Source organism: Terrapene carolina, unplaced genomic scaffold, assembly GCF_002925995.2.
Source record: "Terrapene carolina triunguis isolate 2854851 unplaced genomic scaffold, T_m_triunguis-2.0 Scaffold111, whole genome shotgun sequence".
In the NCBI taxonomy this organism is placed as follows: Eukaryota; Metazoa; Chordata; order Testudines; family Emydidae; genus Terrapene; species Terrapene triunguis.
The window spans coordinates 777,317-792,535 of NW_020664462.1; the positions used below are offsets into that span (position 1 = coordinate 777,317).

The following is a 15,219-nucleotide window of genomic DNA, read 5'->3' on the forward strand; positions in this document are numbered from 1 at the left end:
CACACACACACACACACACACACACACACACACACACACACACACACCCACACACACACACACACACACACACACACACACACACACACACACACTTCCCCTAAAATGCATTACTACCAACTCCGGCTCTTGATCTTTCCTTCTTTCGGTACTAAGCATTTCTAGCTACTTAAATTCCTAGTACAGTTTCTTTGCTTTATCAAAGTTAATATGTCCATTAAATTTATAGGCATCAATATAAATCATGCCTACCCTCTCACTTTATTAGTTCTTTTTCCTTCCCCTTGCAGGAAAAGATGAATACAAAAGTTAATATTGCTGTTGGGAACAAGTGGGCTGAAGAAACATTTAAGATGCAAGTAATTTTTTATTAAGTAGCATATAACCATTTTAAATCTGAACTTTAAGTTCTCAGAAAAATAACCTCATACCTATTTTAAATACACCAATTTGCAAAAAAATTGGATACTTCAATTGAAAGTTAGCACGTTAAGAAGGGAAGTCTAGACTTAACCTTACAGTCATGACTGACACGTACAGATAAACATTCAGATTTGTATATATGAGCAATATAAATGCATATCACCAACAGATGAGATATCTGCAAAATTATCCACCTTACCTGGTTTATTTTGAAAGTGTTTTGAATTTTACTTTGTGGTTACATTATTATTGTAGCCGTCTTGGTCCCAGGATATGAGAGACACAAGATGGGTGAGAACATCTATTAGTGACTCCCAACTTCTGTTGGTGACAGAGACAAACTTTTGAGCTCCACAGAGCTCTTCTTCAGGATCTGTGGAGCTTGAAAGCTTGTCTCCGTTAGCAACAGAAGTTGGTCCCCTAAAAGATATTACCTCACACACCTAGTCTCTTAAATTTTAGGCAGTTCTAAGTTTGACAACTATACTTTGCAACTTGCATATGAATAGCAGTCCATGACCATCCATAGCTTTAGTCTTGCATCTCTCACTGTCTTTAATGTTTTATCTTGGACAGCCCACCATTATCTGAAGTTTAACATGGTCAGTTAGCACTCATTCTTTGCTCCTAATCTCTGCTACTTCCATTCTCCATTACATCCCCCTTGTGTAACCTTTAGCCCCGTGGTTAGGGCACTTTCTTGGGATGTGGAAGAACCAGGTTTGAATCCCCATTCTGGAGCAGGGACTTGAACTCAAATCTCTCCCCTCCCAGGTAACCAACATCACCTACAGGCTATTCTGGGGTGGGTTGCTCTCAATCTCTCCTGTTGAAGCTCTGTTCCACTTTGTGTATATACTAAAAATATTAATTGAAGCAGAGACTTGAATTCAGGTGTCTGCCATACGAGACCCCTAACCACCAGGCTATAAACTATTCTGCTCTGTCTCTCCTGTTGAAGCTGTTCCATTTTGTATCAGAAAGACAGAAGATTTGAATCCACATCTAATACCCCCCAGCTGCGTGCCGTAATCACTAGGCTGTAGAGTCATTTTCTCTTTCTTGCCCAGTGAGTATTTAAGTATTTATACAACGTGAAACAACTTCAGGAGGAGAGATTGAGAGCAGCCCACCCCAAAATAGCCTATGGGTTAGGAGGGGAAAGTTTTGAATTCTGATCACTTCTCCAGAGTGGAAATTCAAACATACCAGGTAAGTACCCTAACTTCTGGGCTATAGTCAGTCAGTCTCTCTCTCTCTCTTTCTCTCCCCCCCATCCCCCCCACAGCTGGCCCTGAAAAACATTTTCACAGCCAAAACTAATCAGATTGTTGTAGTTATGTTCCTGAAAAATGCGACTTTAAGTGAAACGATGTTAAACTGATCCAATTTCCCCATAAGAATTAATGTAAATGGGGGGTTAGGTTCCAGGGAAATTTTTTTCACCGGACAAAAGACCACACACACACACTATAAGTTTTAAACAAACAATTTAATATTGGTACACAGTGATGATGATTGTGAAGCTGGGTTGAGGTGGAGGAGTCAGAGGATGGGATATTTCCCTTACTGCTAAATGATGAACTAGCAATTGGCTGAGCCCTCAAGGGTTAACTCTCTCACTTTACAAGGCAGCAGGAATGGAGGGAGATACGTGCATTTCCCTTTAAGTACACTGCCTTGTTAACTAGATCAGCGTGCTGAGACCGCAGCTGCTGCCACCAGCAAGCTCCCTCTGTCCTGAACCCTGTCATGTGTCCCCCCTGCTCTATGGAAAATGGGGTAAGCGGGGTGCAGGAGGGAGGGGGACACCCTGACATTAGCCCCCCTCTTCCCTCCTTTCCCCCCACACAGCAAGCAGGAGTCTTGGGGAGCAGCTCCAAGGCAGAGGGCAGGAGCAGCACATGGCAGTGGGGGGAGGGACAGCTGCAATTGCTAGCCTGCTGGGCAGCTGCTGCACAGGGAACTTGGAGCGGGAAGCTGATATGGGGGCTGCCGGTCCACCCTGGTTCCAAGCCCCCACCAGCTAGCTGCAACGGGCTGCTCTTCCTGCAAGCAGTGGACAAAGCAGGCGACTGCCAAACGACGTTAGAAGGGAGCATTGCACAACTTTAAACGAGCATGTTCCCTAATTGATCAGCAACATAACATTAACCCGGACGACTTAAGTGAGGAGTTACTGTAGTTTTAGGTCAATAAGCACATTCTAACCGCTTTGTGAACTTTCCCCAATGACCTGCTAATAACCTTCCCTATGTCTTGCAGGAAAGCACATGCATAGTACTGAAAGGAAATTGAGTCTCCACATTTACTCAGAGTCTTTTCGAGACAGTTGACCTTGCATTGTCTAAGGCAACAAAATATGAACTAGAATCTGGGCTAACAGTATCTAAATCCTTCTCTTTGAAATGTAAACTCTAACAAACTGGTGAGTTGGAGGTGAAAAGGCTATGCTTTATGCACTACATATAGAGAGGGTGATTTTTTTGTTTTTGTTTTTTTTTGATAAATAGTTTAGTCACTGAAAAATGCAGTTATTTTTTTATGGAAAAGAGAGGGGAATTGCCTGGGTTTTCTCGTGTAATCACTCAGCTGAGTGCTAGCTTACCTTTTACCACCCCCAAACAACTACATATAAAAAACCTGTTAATATTGTAATGACTTTGTTAGACTTTTATGCCTGTGCTTTTTTTCAGGGAACTTGTTTTTAATGTTTTATATATGTAAAGATTTAAAGTGTGGATTTTCCAAGCAGTCATATGTATTCAAATGCAGTTAGTGTTCTGAGGAAGAAAGTGTGATCCAGTGGTCAAAAGGGTAATGAGAGTCTCAGGATTCCTCGTATATGAACATAAAAATGGCCATACTGGGTCAGACCAATGGGCCATCTAGCCCAGTATCCCGTCTTCCAGCAGGGGCCGATGCCAGATGCTTCAGAGGGAGTGAACAGAACAGGGCAATTTATTGGGTGATCTATCCCCTGTCATCCAGTCTTAGCTTCTTGCAGTCAGAGGTTTAAGGACACCCAGCGCATGAGGATGCATCCATAACCATCTTGGCTAATACCCATGGATGGACCTATCCTCCATGAACTTATCTAAGGGCTTGTCTACACTGGCACTTTACAGCGCTGCAACTTTCTCGCTGTAAAGTGCCAGTGCAGACTGTGCACCAGCGCTGGGAGCCGCACCCCTCATGGAGGTGGTTTTTTGAGAGCACTGGGAGAGCCCTCTCCCAGCGCTCTGCCATGACTACACAAGCCACGTTAAAGTGCTGCCGCAGCAGCCAGGGACGGCTCCAGCTTTTTTGCCACCCCAAGCGGCGGGGGAAGCCGCGATCGGCGGCACTTCGGCGGCTGCTCTACCACGCCGCTTCATTCTTCGGCGGCAATTCAGCGGCTGGTCCTTCCCTCCGAGAGGGACTGAGGGACCCGCCACCAAATTGCAGCCGAAGACCCAGTCGTGCCGCCCCCTTCCATGGGCCGCCCCAAGCACCAGCTTGCTGCGCTGGTGCCTGGAGCCGGCCCTGGCAGCAGCGCTTTAACATTGCCAGTGTAGACTAGCCCTAATTCTTTTTTTAACCCAGTTTATACTTTTGGCCTTCACAACATTCTCGGGCAATGAGTTCCACAGGTTGATTATGCCTTGTGTGAAGAAATACTTCCTTAGGTTAGTTTTAAACCTGTTAATTTCATCAGGTGACCCCTGACTTGTGTGTGTTGTGAAGAAGTAATTAACACTTTTTCCACACCATTCATGATTTGATAGACCTCTGTCATATCCCCCTCAGTCTTCTTTTCCAAGCTGAATAATCCAAATTATTTTAATCTCTTCCATACTTCTAATCATTTTTGTTTACCCTTCTCTGTACTTTTTCCAATTCTAATATATCTTTTTTGAGATGTGGTGACCAGAACTTCATGCAGTATTCAAGGTGTGGGTGTTCCTTTGATTTATATAGTGGCATTATGATATTTTCTGTCATCTTATCTGTCCCTTTCCTAGTGGTTCCTAACATAGTTCGCTTTTTTGACTGCCGCTGCACATTGAGCAGATGTTTTCAGAGAACTGTCCACAAGATCTCTTTCTTAAGTGGTAATAGCTAATTTAGACCTCATCACTTTGTTTGTATAGTTGGGATTATGTTTTCCTATGTGCATTACTTTGTTTTTATCAGCCTTGAATTTCATCTGCCATTTTCCTGCCACTAGTTTTGTGAGATCCCTTTGTAACTCTTCATGGTCTGCTTTGGTCTTAACTAATCTGAGTAATTCTCCATCATCTGCAAACTTTGTCATCTCCAGTGTTTGCCCCTTTTTCCAGATAATTTGTGAACATGTTGAAAAGAACTGGTCCCAACAGATCCTTGGGGACCCTGATATTTAACATTCTTCATTGTGAAAACTGACCGTTTATTCCTACCCTTTGTTTTCTGTTTAACTAGTTACTGATCCATGAGAGGACATTCACTCTTATCCCATGACTCCTTACTCTGCGTAACAACCTTTGGTGAGGGACCTTGTCAAAGGGTTTCTGAAAGTGATCCACTGGATCACTTTGGCCACATGTTTGTAGATACCCTCAAAGAATTGTAATAGATTAGTGAGGAATGATAGCCCTTTATAAAAACCATGTTGACTCTTCCCCAACATATCGTGTTCATCTGTCTCTGATAATTCTATTCTTTACTATTGTTGCCACCAGTTTGCTTGGGACTGATGTTAGGCTTATCCACCTGTAACTGCCAGGATCACCTCTAGAGCCTTTTATTAAAAATTGGTGTCACATTAGCTATCCTCCAGTCACCTGTTACAAGGCTGATTTAAGCAGTAGGTTACATACCACAGTTAACTCTTCAGTGAATACCATCTGGTCCTGGTGATTCATTACTGTTTAATGTATCAATTTGTTCCAAAACCTGCTCTATTGGCACCTCAGTCTGGGACAGTTCTTTAGATTTGTCACCGAAAAAGAATGGCTCAGGTGTGGAAATCTCCCTCACATCCTCTGCAGTAAAGACCGACGCAAAGAATTCATTTAGCTTTTCCAAAACAGCCTTGTCTCCCTTGCCTTGACTCTAATCCAGTTATTTAACGTATTTTGCTTCCTCTGTAAAATAGGAGTAATATGAATCCTCTAAGGTGTGTTTTTAGCTGAAGTGTTTTGAGATCCCATGATAAAATGTCATATAAAAAGGACTTTCAGGGCCAAAATCTGAGCTATTGTTGAGCTGGAGAAATTAATAAGTGTGCAAGAGTTGGAACAGTTGAACATAAGTTTAAAGGAGTTATGTGAATTGAGGTTCACAAGTGCCACTGTTGCTGGCAGTATTATCTGATCAGCTAAATATATATCAATCATAATTTCTCTTATATGTTTATCCCTGGCTCATTTCCTAAGAAAATCAGTTTGGATTCCCAACTTCAAAAGTTACAGCAAGAATGTAAGATTGCTTTTATGGCAATAGACAGTTCATTGTGAAGTTGCAAGATAAAATGGTATTGTTTTAACACAGTCTGTTCAGTTGATGTGGAATACTGTGCTACTAATAAGATAACTTATAAAGGTCATTCTTGTTGTATATGTTTAAAGCAGGGCAGAGACGTAAAAGGATAATCATGAGTAAGCAATTTCTTTGGAAAGGAAAATTAGCGTAGTAGCGCTATGCATTGCTACAGTGCAGATTTAGGTTCACTTTGTGATGTTCTAGTCTTTTTTTCCCCTCTCCCTGGGTTGGTGGGGACATGGAAGAATTGTGAGGCAGCATGCTTACCTTCAGAAAGTAAGGTGAACCTCCTATTCAACAATCTATCTTGCTGGCTGAGCAACAGTTGCCATGCTCTGGAGGGGGTCCAGTCCAACAGACAAAAAGGTCTGTTGCAGCGTAGCAGAGCTGTGAGTGGGGACAAAGTTGCAAAGCGGTACAAAGTGAAAGAATCATCAGGTCACAGAAGGACTTGGATCCTGTTGTCACAATGGAGTTTGAGTTTGTGACCAGCCTCTATAAGAGTTCATTTAAATACAGTCCCTTCACATAACATTGTTAACATGTTCCTAAATTAGTGGCTATATTGTGTTCTGGCTTTGATAGTGAGTCAGTCTGTAACATCTGTAGGTGAATGGCGTTCTGTAGTGTAGATAGGACTGTTTGCATAACCTAGGCAGTCAATTCTCCTCTCTCCCGGATATGGGAAGACATTCCAAAGTGCATTGCACGAAGGGGAAAAAACCCACAATCCACTCCCTCAGTCAGCATGGGATGGCTGCTCAGATGTTCCCAGAATGTATGGGTACACACACAGCTATGTAGCATGGTAGGGGTGCATAAGCCAGCAACAGCTGACACAGGGCTATGTCAGAAAAAAGACTGCTGTATAGTCGTGATGAATAGTGGATGAGCATAGGATGGCCTGTTTGTAGTCGACATAGTTCTCTTAATATTGATGGAGCATTAGTATTAGATTTCTAATACTCCCTGGAACCTTTTCTCACAGTCAAATTACTATTTAACCGTTGGAGTGAAAGGGAGGTTGCCCAACTTCCTGGAATGTACAGGACAATTAAATAAAGCAGTTGAGCAAAGTAAAGGCTTTAAGTGCATCCTGCTGTCTGGCAAATATAATTAGTATGTGTCTGATAATTGTGAAACCTAAAATGACTGGATGTAGGCCTAGGAAGATCAAGTTTTCATTTGTAAAGTTGCAGCTTTTATTTGTTGAAAACATGTATAGTGCAGTTCTGAAAAAATTACTCTGTAAAAATAGCATAATGGGGATCCATGTTTGTGTCTCAGTGATGTTGTTTCTAACAGCCAGTCTGTGATCTCAACATGAAGTCTAAAAATCTAACTGGATTCTTTCTGAATCACACATCAATAGTAAAGATTCTAGACATGGTGCTTTTAACACCTCTTCCGATAATATGCAAGCCAGAAAAGAATCTAGCTTCCATAGCTACATGGGTCCTACAGGGCTAACAGAAGTAAGTACTGATAAAAAGCTTATGTTCGTCCAAGTGAGCAAAGAGGGAGCAGGCCTTTTAAGTAAGAAGATGCCATTTTTACAGAGTCACTTTTCGGGGGAGAGGGCACTTTAAAGTGCCAGGTTGCTAGATACATGTTGAAACACAGCTGTACAGTTCCTAGGGAGAACAGAAAAGGAAAATTCTTCCCATTTTTCTCTGGTCTTCTATTTACAAAAGAAATAGAGATAAAACAGCCCCTCACTAACTCCTGTCTTTAGATTTATTATCTGAGAACAAATGGAACCACTGACTGTAAAAGCCCACTCTGTTAAAGGGGGAGATGCATGCCATTAATAATAGAAACCTCAACTGCCTTAGACATGAAAATTGCAAATTTTAGCAGTTGATACAAATATAACTATTAAGGTCACTGGTTGGCAGGTTGGAATTTACTGGCTCCTAAGAGAACCTGTGGCCCAGAGTTCAAGACACATTGTCCCTGATATCCCCCTCCTCAAAGTGTGCCCTCAGAGTGATGTGGGATCACACTTTTCAAGCTGATTTCTATGGAAAACTTGAACAAGTGCCAGAGCACGGACAGGCAGGGTGTATGTAAGACATGGGAGGTAATTGTGGATCACAAGCTAAATATGAGTCAACAGTGTAACACTTGCAAAAAAAGCAAACATCATTCTGGGATGTATTTAGCAGGAGTATTGTAACCAAGACACAAGAAGTAATTCTTCCGCTCTACTCCACGCTGATTAGGCCTCAAATGGAGTACTGGGTCCAGTCCTGGGCATCACATTTCAGGAAAGATGTGGCCAAATTGGAGAAAGTCCAAAGAAAAGCAACAAAAATGATTAACGGTCTAGAAAACATGACCTATGAGGGAAGACTGAAAAAATTGGGTTTGTTTAGTCTTGAGACGAGAAGACTGAAAAGGGACATAACAGTTTTCAAGTACATAAAAGGTTGTTACAAGGAAGAGGGAGAAAAATTCTTCTTAACCTCTGAGGCTAGGACAAGAAGCAATGGGATTAAATTGCAGCAAGGGCGGTTTAGGTTGGACATCAAGAAAAACCTCCTAGCTGTCAGGGTGGTTAAGCACTGGAATAAATTGCCCAGGGAGGTTGTGGAATCTCCATCATTGGGGATTTTTAAGAGCAGGTTGGACAAACACCTGTCAGGGATGGTCTAGATAATATTTAATCCTGCCTTGAGTGCAGAGGACTGGACTAGATGACCTCTTGAGGTCCCTTCCAGTTCTATGATTCTAATTGTTCTGCTACACTTGGCACTGGTGAGACCCCAGCTGGAGTATTGTGTCCAATTTTGGGCACTACGGTTACAAAGGGTGTGGACAAATTGGAAAGAGTGCAGAGCAACAAAAATGATAAAAGGTTTAGAAAACCTGACCTGTGAGGAAGGGTTGGAAAAACTGGGCATGTTTAGTTTTGAGAAAAGAAGACTGAGGGGCAACCTGATAAGTCTTCCAATATACTAAGGACTTTTACAAAGTGGACGGTGATCAGTTGTTCTCCATGTCCACTGCAGGTAGGACAAGAAGTAATGGGCTTAATCTGCAGCAAGGTAGATTTAGGTTAGCTATCAGGAAAAACTTCCTAACTATAAAGGTAGTTAAGCTCTGGAATAGGCTTCCATGGGAGGTCATGGAGTCCCCATCACTGGAAGCATTTAAAAACAAGTTGGACATAGGCTTGTCAGGGATGGTCTAGATTTACTTGGTCCTGTCACAGCACAGGGGGCTGGACTTGATGATTTCTCGCGGTCCCTTCCAGCCCTACATTTCTATGATTTTATGACCTTCAGTATTTATTTCCAACTAGATGTATAAGCAGATGAGCATGTTTTCCCCCCTAAAGAATTATTAGAACCTAAGTTAACAAGGAGCACAGCTGTAGTAAAAACCCAAACTAATAAAAATCATTAGCTGCCTAAGAAAATACCTGGAGGTGATCGGTCAGCACAGCCATCACAGTGCAGTATTAGCTTTTGCCTCTCTTGTTCTGAGTGAGGCTCACTGTCTTATTTATTTATTTATTTGGTTGCAGTTTGCACACAAGCCGCTCCAACAACATTTCTCTGGCCAGTTTGGAAGCTGAAGAAATTCTCAAACAGAAACGACTGGATAGCCTGGCTACTGTACCCTCTGTACCAGACAACAGCTGTGTTGCAGCTAGAATCCGCCCCATTTGCAGATACAAGAAACGCAAGCTGGTCCGAGCTAACACTGTCTCTCTCCTTAGCAAGAAGGTAGGTGCAAACTTTCAGTGAGTTTAGCCACATGTCTGCTAAAATACAATCTATCCTGCATTTTTTTTTATTAAGTATAAACACAATGGAGTACCCCTTTCACTCCCAGGATCTCCAACTGCATTATAAACATACCTCTGAGAGCAGATATTCTCATTTTGTTGATTTAGTTGGTGTTGGTCCTGCTTTGAGCAGGGGGTTGGACTAGATGACCTCTTGAGGTCTCTTCCAACCCCAATCTACTATGATTCTATGATTTTACAAATGGAGAAACCAAGGCATAGAAATTGATTTGCCCAAGGTCACAGGGAAACTGTCAAGAGCTGGGATTAGAGCCAGAGTACCTGAATCCCAGTCATGTGCTCAGACCACGCCTTTGCGAGCGGTGACAGCCTAACTATGGTTTTAGTTTCTGCACTAACGTAATTTCTATTTCCCACCACTTACCTTTAGCTTAGAGTGTTTACATTACAAACATCTTATTCTTTATTTTGATGTTTCCAGCTCAGTATAAGATATTTCTTGAAAATATCTAGTTTTCTCACATTGATGAGACTGATTTGATGGTCTTATTGCCTCTTTCTCTGTATGTAACTTGTTAATTTCTGTTTCTTGGAATAATCTTGAAGCATGAAAATTAAATTTATTTTCCTTCTAGTCTTTGTCCTTGGCATTTGTTAGCACAAAGCCAACGTGGCTCAATCTTGGTTACCAGCGCAATAAGAAAGGCAGCTATGGGCAAAAAGTTGTTAATGCTCCCTCTTTTGATTGACTGAGCTTGCAGAGCACAACATATTATCAGAGGAAGAGGCATCAAGTACATCAAATACTGTCAATGGAAGAAAATTCTATGATACAAGAAACAAGCTATACTCACTTGGAAATGTCAAAGAAGTTTTAACTTTGAATTGTCCCTTTAAAGTAGCACCATATGTTAGTATTATAGGCCTAAGTATAATTACCAGATACCATAGTAATTCAATTTTATGTTCAGCCACAAGGAGAATTCCAGTCTTGTACTAGCGAAAATGATTTTTTCAAAGGATTAGAGGTGGAATCCCGGAGCAAAGAGGTGATTGTATTCCTTGCTGTGCCCTGCATACATGCTGTTACTGCTGCTGAGTGGGCACTGGGACCTGTGTGTCTGTGTTTGGTTTACTCTTTTGTTGGTTCACTGGAGATGATCCATTTCACAAGACCATTGTTATGTCTATCTTTCAAAACTGATCTAAATATTTCCTTTTTGAAAGTGTTGGGTTGGTTGTTTTTTTTTTGGTTAGGGCATGAAACATAGTTTGTAGAAATCAGACCCTGGAAACACTGGATCTGAACATCAGCATCCCTTCTTAAATTTAAGAAAACACTGGTGATTTTTCCCTTTTTAGATGGCTGATTTTTTTATTTTCCCTTCTACTAGCCGCAGAAACCTCTCACCATGAAGTGTAGCTGTGAATGGCCCAGCACTTGTATCCTCTGTGGTTGTAAAACCTCTATTCAGGCCATAGACCCAGACACTATGTCCTTAGAAGAGCGTATAGCACTGCTGGATTCTGGCTTCCATCCCATACTGTCGTTCTCTCCTGGTGAGTAGATTACATGTTCTTAGTATAAAATAAAGGACCTTATTCTGCAGGTGTCCTGCTCCTCCTTCCACTTACAGGCAAGAACGTTTAAAATACACTAAACTGAATTTTAGGGTAGTATATATGCAAGGAATCATCGGAGGCTACCCACAAAGTTCTGCAGTGTGACCCTAATTCCCCTTATTTTTAATACAGAGATACAGCCCATGGAGACTACAGGTCCCATGCTCTGAATAGAAGGGTACTGCTATTTTTACTCTGTCTAATGTTTAAATAGATGAGCTCTTGACAGTGCCACTGCCGCCCTCTCTTGAGTGTCCCTCCTGGAAAGAAAAATCTTTTTGTTACTGCTTCATTTTCCATGGAAAAACTCCCAGATTCTTTCCAGGGAAGGAATAGGATCTTTAAAAGGGGAACTTGGAAAGCCAGACCAAATCTTAACCTAATCTTTTTTTCTTGTGTTTGTTAGTAAAGTCTGCTGCTATTTTTGTATTTAAAAAATAAGTAAGTTCTAAAAGTCTAACCCTCATAAAGAGCCCCTTTCTCCATTGGCTGCAACAGCAAACCAGCAGGGGACAGTCTCACCCCCTTTAGAGTAACACTAAACTAATTAGCATACATGCACAAAAGAGAACAATGTGGAAGGAAACAAATGGTAGGAGGGATTATTAACAACAGGAAACCTACTAAAAAATGACTAAGGGCTTGTCTACATTGGCAATTTACAGCACCGCAACTTTCTTGCTCAAGGGTGTGAAAAAACACCCCCCTGAGCGCAGCAAGTTTCAGCGCTGTAAAGCGCCAGTGTAAACAGTGCACCAGCTCTGGGAGCCGTGCTCCCACCTCTGGTAGCTATGCCTCTCGTGGAGGTGGGTTTTTTAGAGCGCTGGGATAGCTCTCTCCCAGCGCTCTGCCGTGACTACACAAGCCATGTTAAAGCGCTGCCAGTGTAGACTAGCCCTAAAACTCATTTCAATGCTGGTTTTTAGGCAGCACTCTCCCCAAAATGTATTTGAAGAGAAAATCTATTTTTCCAGTGTTGATGAAAAGATTCCCCCTGAGGGTTATCATAGATGAGGCCTCACCTCTGAATTCTCATTATTTGGTATGTGATTGGTTTGGTGCCAGCCAGTGACAGTCAGCTAAATTCTGTTGGCGATTCAGGAATTGTTTGATTTCACGTACCCTATTAGACTTTCTCTAGTATATTTACTATTGTTAAAATTTAACTTTTGGGACAGTGGACATCTGGAAACTGGGTGTATTCAAAGTTAGGTCAGGACTGGGCTCTTGGAAGGGAGACTTGAGTAGGTTTCACCACACAAGTGGTTATATAAGGACTGATGCCTGTGAAGGAAAAACTGGGAAGAGGGGACTCTTACAGCCCGGAAGGGAAAACAAGACACTCTGTTTTGAAGGAAATTTAGGTAGAATTATTCTTCAAGTGATTGTCCACATATATTCTGTTCTGGTGCCCTTGTGCCTGAGACTGGATTCTGTGTGTGTTTGGGCTGCCCCTGTGTCCTGAATGCTCTGTTGCTCCTGGTAGCCGAGGGCATAAAGGTTAGGGCAGCCACAACGATCCTTCAGTTCCATCTGAGGCAGAGACAGAATCCCTGGCAGTGTCTGCATCTCTGGGCACTGTGTGATTCTTTTGCTCTAGTTCAGGGGTTCGCAAACTTCATTGCACCGCGACCCCCTTCTGACAACAAAAATGACTACATGACCCCAGGAAGGGGGACAGAAGCCTGAGCTTGCCTGAGCCCCACTGCCCCAGGGTGGGGAGGGGAAGCTGAAGCTCCTCCGCTCCAGGCGGGGGCGGGGAGGTCAAAGCTGAAGCCAAAGGGCTTCAGCCCTGGGCACCAGCAAGTCTAAGCCAGCCCTGGGGTCATGACCCACTTTGGGGTCCCGACCCACAGTTTTAGAACCGCTGCTCTAGTTTTTAGTTTAGTGTTCCTTAATATAGTTAAAGTAACATAGTTTAAGCCCTCTGGCCAAAAAGAAAAAAAAAGAAGGTCTTTAACTTTGGGGGTGCTCCCAACACTGGGTGCCCTGGACATGGCAGAATCAAATTTCCAGGATTTAAAACCTGTCCATCTGTAAGGCGGCTATCCATATGGTGACAGACACTGAAAAAGACTTCCACCTCACTGAAGTGCATATTCCAGAAAAATGCACCACATGTTGCTCTTTTTCAAAGAGGACACCAAAAGCAAGGGAATCCCACCTAAAAGTGTTTCTCCTGAAGATGTCCATGAAGGCATACTCCAAACCTGAGGTGAAGAAAATGACCAGGCCAGTAACCCATGGGCCCACCCAGAGCTTCGAGAAAGTTCTACTTGTTGACTACAGAGTCTGTGAGAGCCTCCAAACCCTCCTCAACACAATTTTCTGAGGAAAGAGGGAGCAAGGAGCACTGCTCTGAGTGATTGGAGACACAGATTTCCCTTGCTGACCCAAACCAGGAGGCAGTTCAAGGTCTGGATTGGGTCCTGCTGACAGCTTGGCCCAGACAGGTCACTGAACAAACTTGGTACAGCTTGAAGAGCCTGCTCATGCCACTCACTATACCGATGTTTTGGCACCGAAGCACCAAGAACAGATGTCTAAACTCCCCACGCCAGCTGAGATAAACAAAGCCCCCAAGGAAAAGACAGAAGATCCAGAGATGGAGATGCTCTGCTCCTTACTCCCCTGCCATACACTCTGCATCAACCTCCTGCCAGCTGTCCCAGGCCTTTCTGCCTCCCCATCTCTCGCTGTTCCTTCCTTTATACCTAGGCTTGTTTTCCTTATTGGTCTCAGCTGTGGGTATGCCTCCATGATTGGCAGGTCCAGCAGCTGTGCTGGGGTGTGGTCAGCCTGGTTGCCTGTAAGCATGGAAGACTCTCCTCTCCCCTCTGTCTATGTTTAGTACGGGCTTTGTAAACTCAATTACAGAGCCACATAGAACCACAGGATTTGTATTCCATTTGTCCCATCCGTCCCCCACCCTATTGGGAACCATTTGTTTTGCTTTTGGGAGGCCTGGAACCTAGAAACCAGTAGATCCTAGAAATTGTGGACATGGGGTATGCTATACAGTTTCAGTCTCTCCCTGCCCCATTTCCCTGTCCCTCTTCAGGGACCCCCTCATGAGATACTGTTAAACGGAATAAAATTTTCTATAGCTCTGAGCAATGGAAGGAGAGCCTGTAGAATTCCAGGGCAGAGATTTATTCACTTTGTTTCCTAATCCCAGTGAAGAATGGAGGTTGGTGCTCAATCCTAGATCTCCAACAACTCAATACATTTATCTGTCACATCAAGTTCAGGATGTTAACCCTAGTTTCCTTAGTTCCTACCCTAGATCCTCAGGACTGGCTTTTGGCTCTGTTTACAGGATATCTATTTCCATACAGCTATTCAACCGGATCCTCAGGAAATACCTCACGTTCTTTGTGGGAAAGTTGCATTATCAATACAGGGTGCTTTCCTTTGGCCTCTCCGCAGCTCCCAGAGTATTGACCAAGTGCCTCACAGTTATGGCAGCCTATCTAAGGATACAAGGAGTGCAAATCTACAGAGACCTTGACACCTGGTTACCAGAAGATGATCTCCTCAACAAGTGAGCAGTTCCATTCAAGTAACACTGCAACTCTTTGCCCCCTTAGGTCTCGAGTCAAAAGGGAGAAATCCATTCCTACCTCACTCAAAACATAGTTCATGGAGTCAAATAATGCCCCATCAGTGGTAAAATCCTACTTGCCACAGGACAGATTCCTCCCCATGCTGAACCTCAATCAATGCTAGGCTTACCTGGCAACATCAGTCAGCATATCTCATGCTCTTAAGACATGTGACCTCCTGGACCTATAGAATGGTTTGCCAAATTTACACTGATCTCGACTAGCTTTACATGGAGCATGGTTAATGGGGGTCCCCCCTTTGAACATCTAGCAACCTTTTCTTTATATCACTTGTCTATGAAAACC

At 43.0% G+C, this 15,219-nt stretch overlaps 1 protein-coding gene across 5 annotated transcripts in view; it reads left to right on the forward strand.

Annotated features, from left to right (window-relative positions):
• LOC112102487 (KAT8 regulatory NSL complex subunit 1-like) overlaps positions 1 to 15,219 on the forward strand; it is a 126,531-nt gene that overhangs the window by 83,137 nt on the left and 28,175 nt on the right. For all 5 annotated transcript variants that reach the window (XM_026652073.1, XM_024193819.2, XM_024193817.3 and 2 more), the window contains 2 exons: positions 9,461 to 9,662; positions 11,080 to 11,245. In XM_026652073.1, coding sequence (XP_026507858.1) covers positions 9,461 to 9,662; positions 11,080 to 11,245 — 368 coding nt within the window. The remainder of the gene's footprint in view (positions 1 to 9,460; positions 9,663 to 11,079; positions 11,246 to 15,219) is intronic.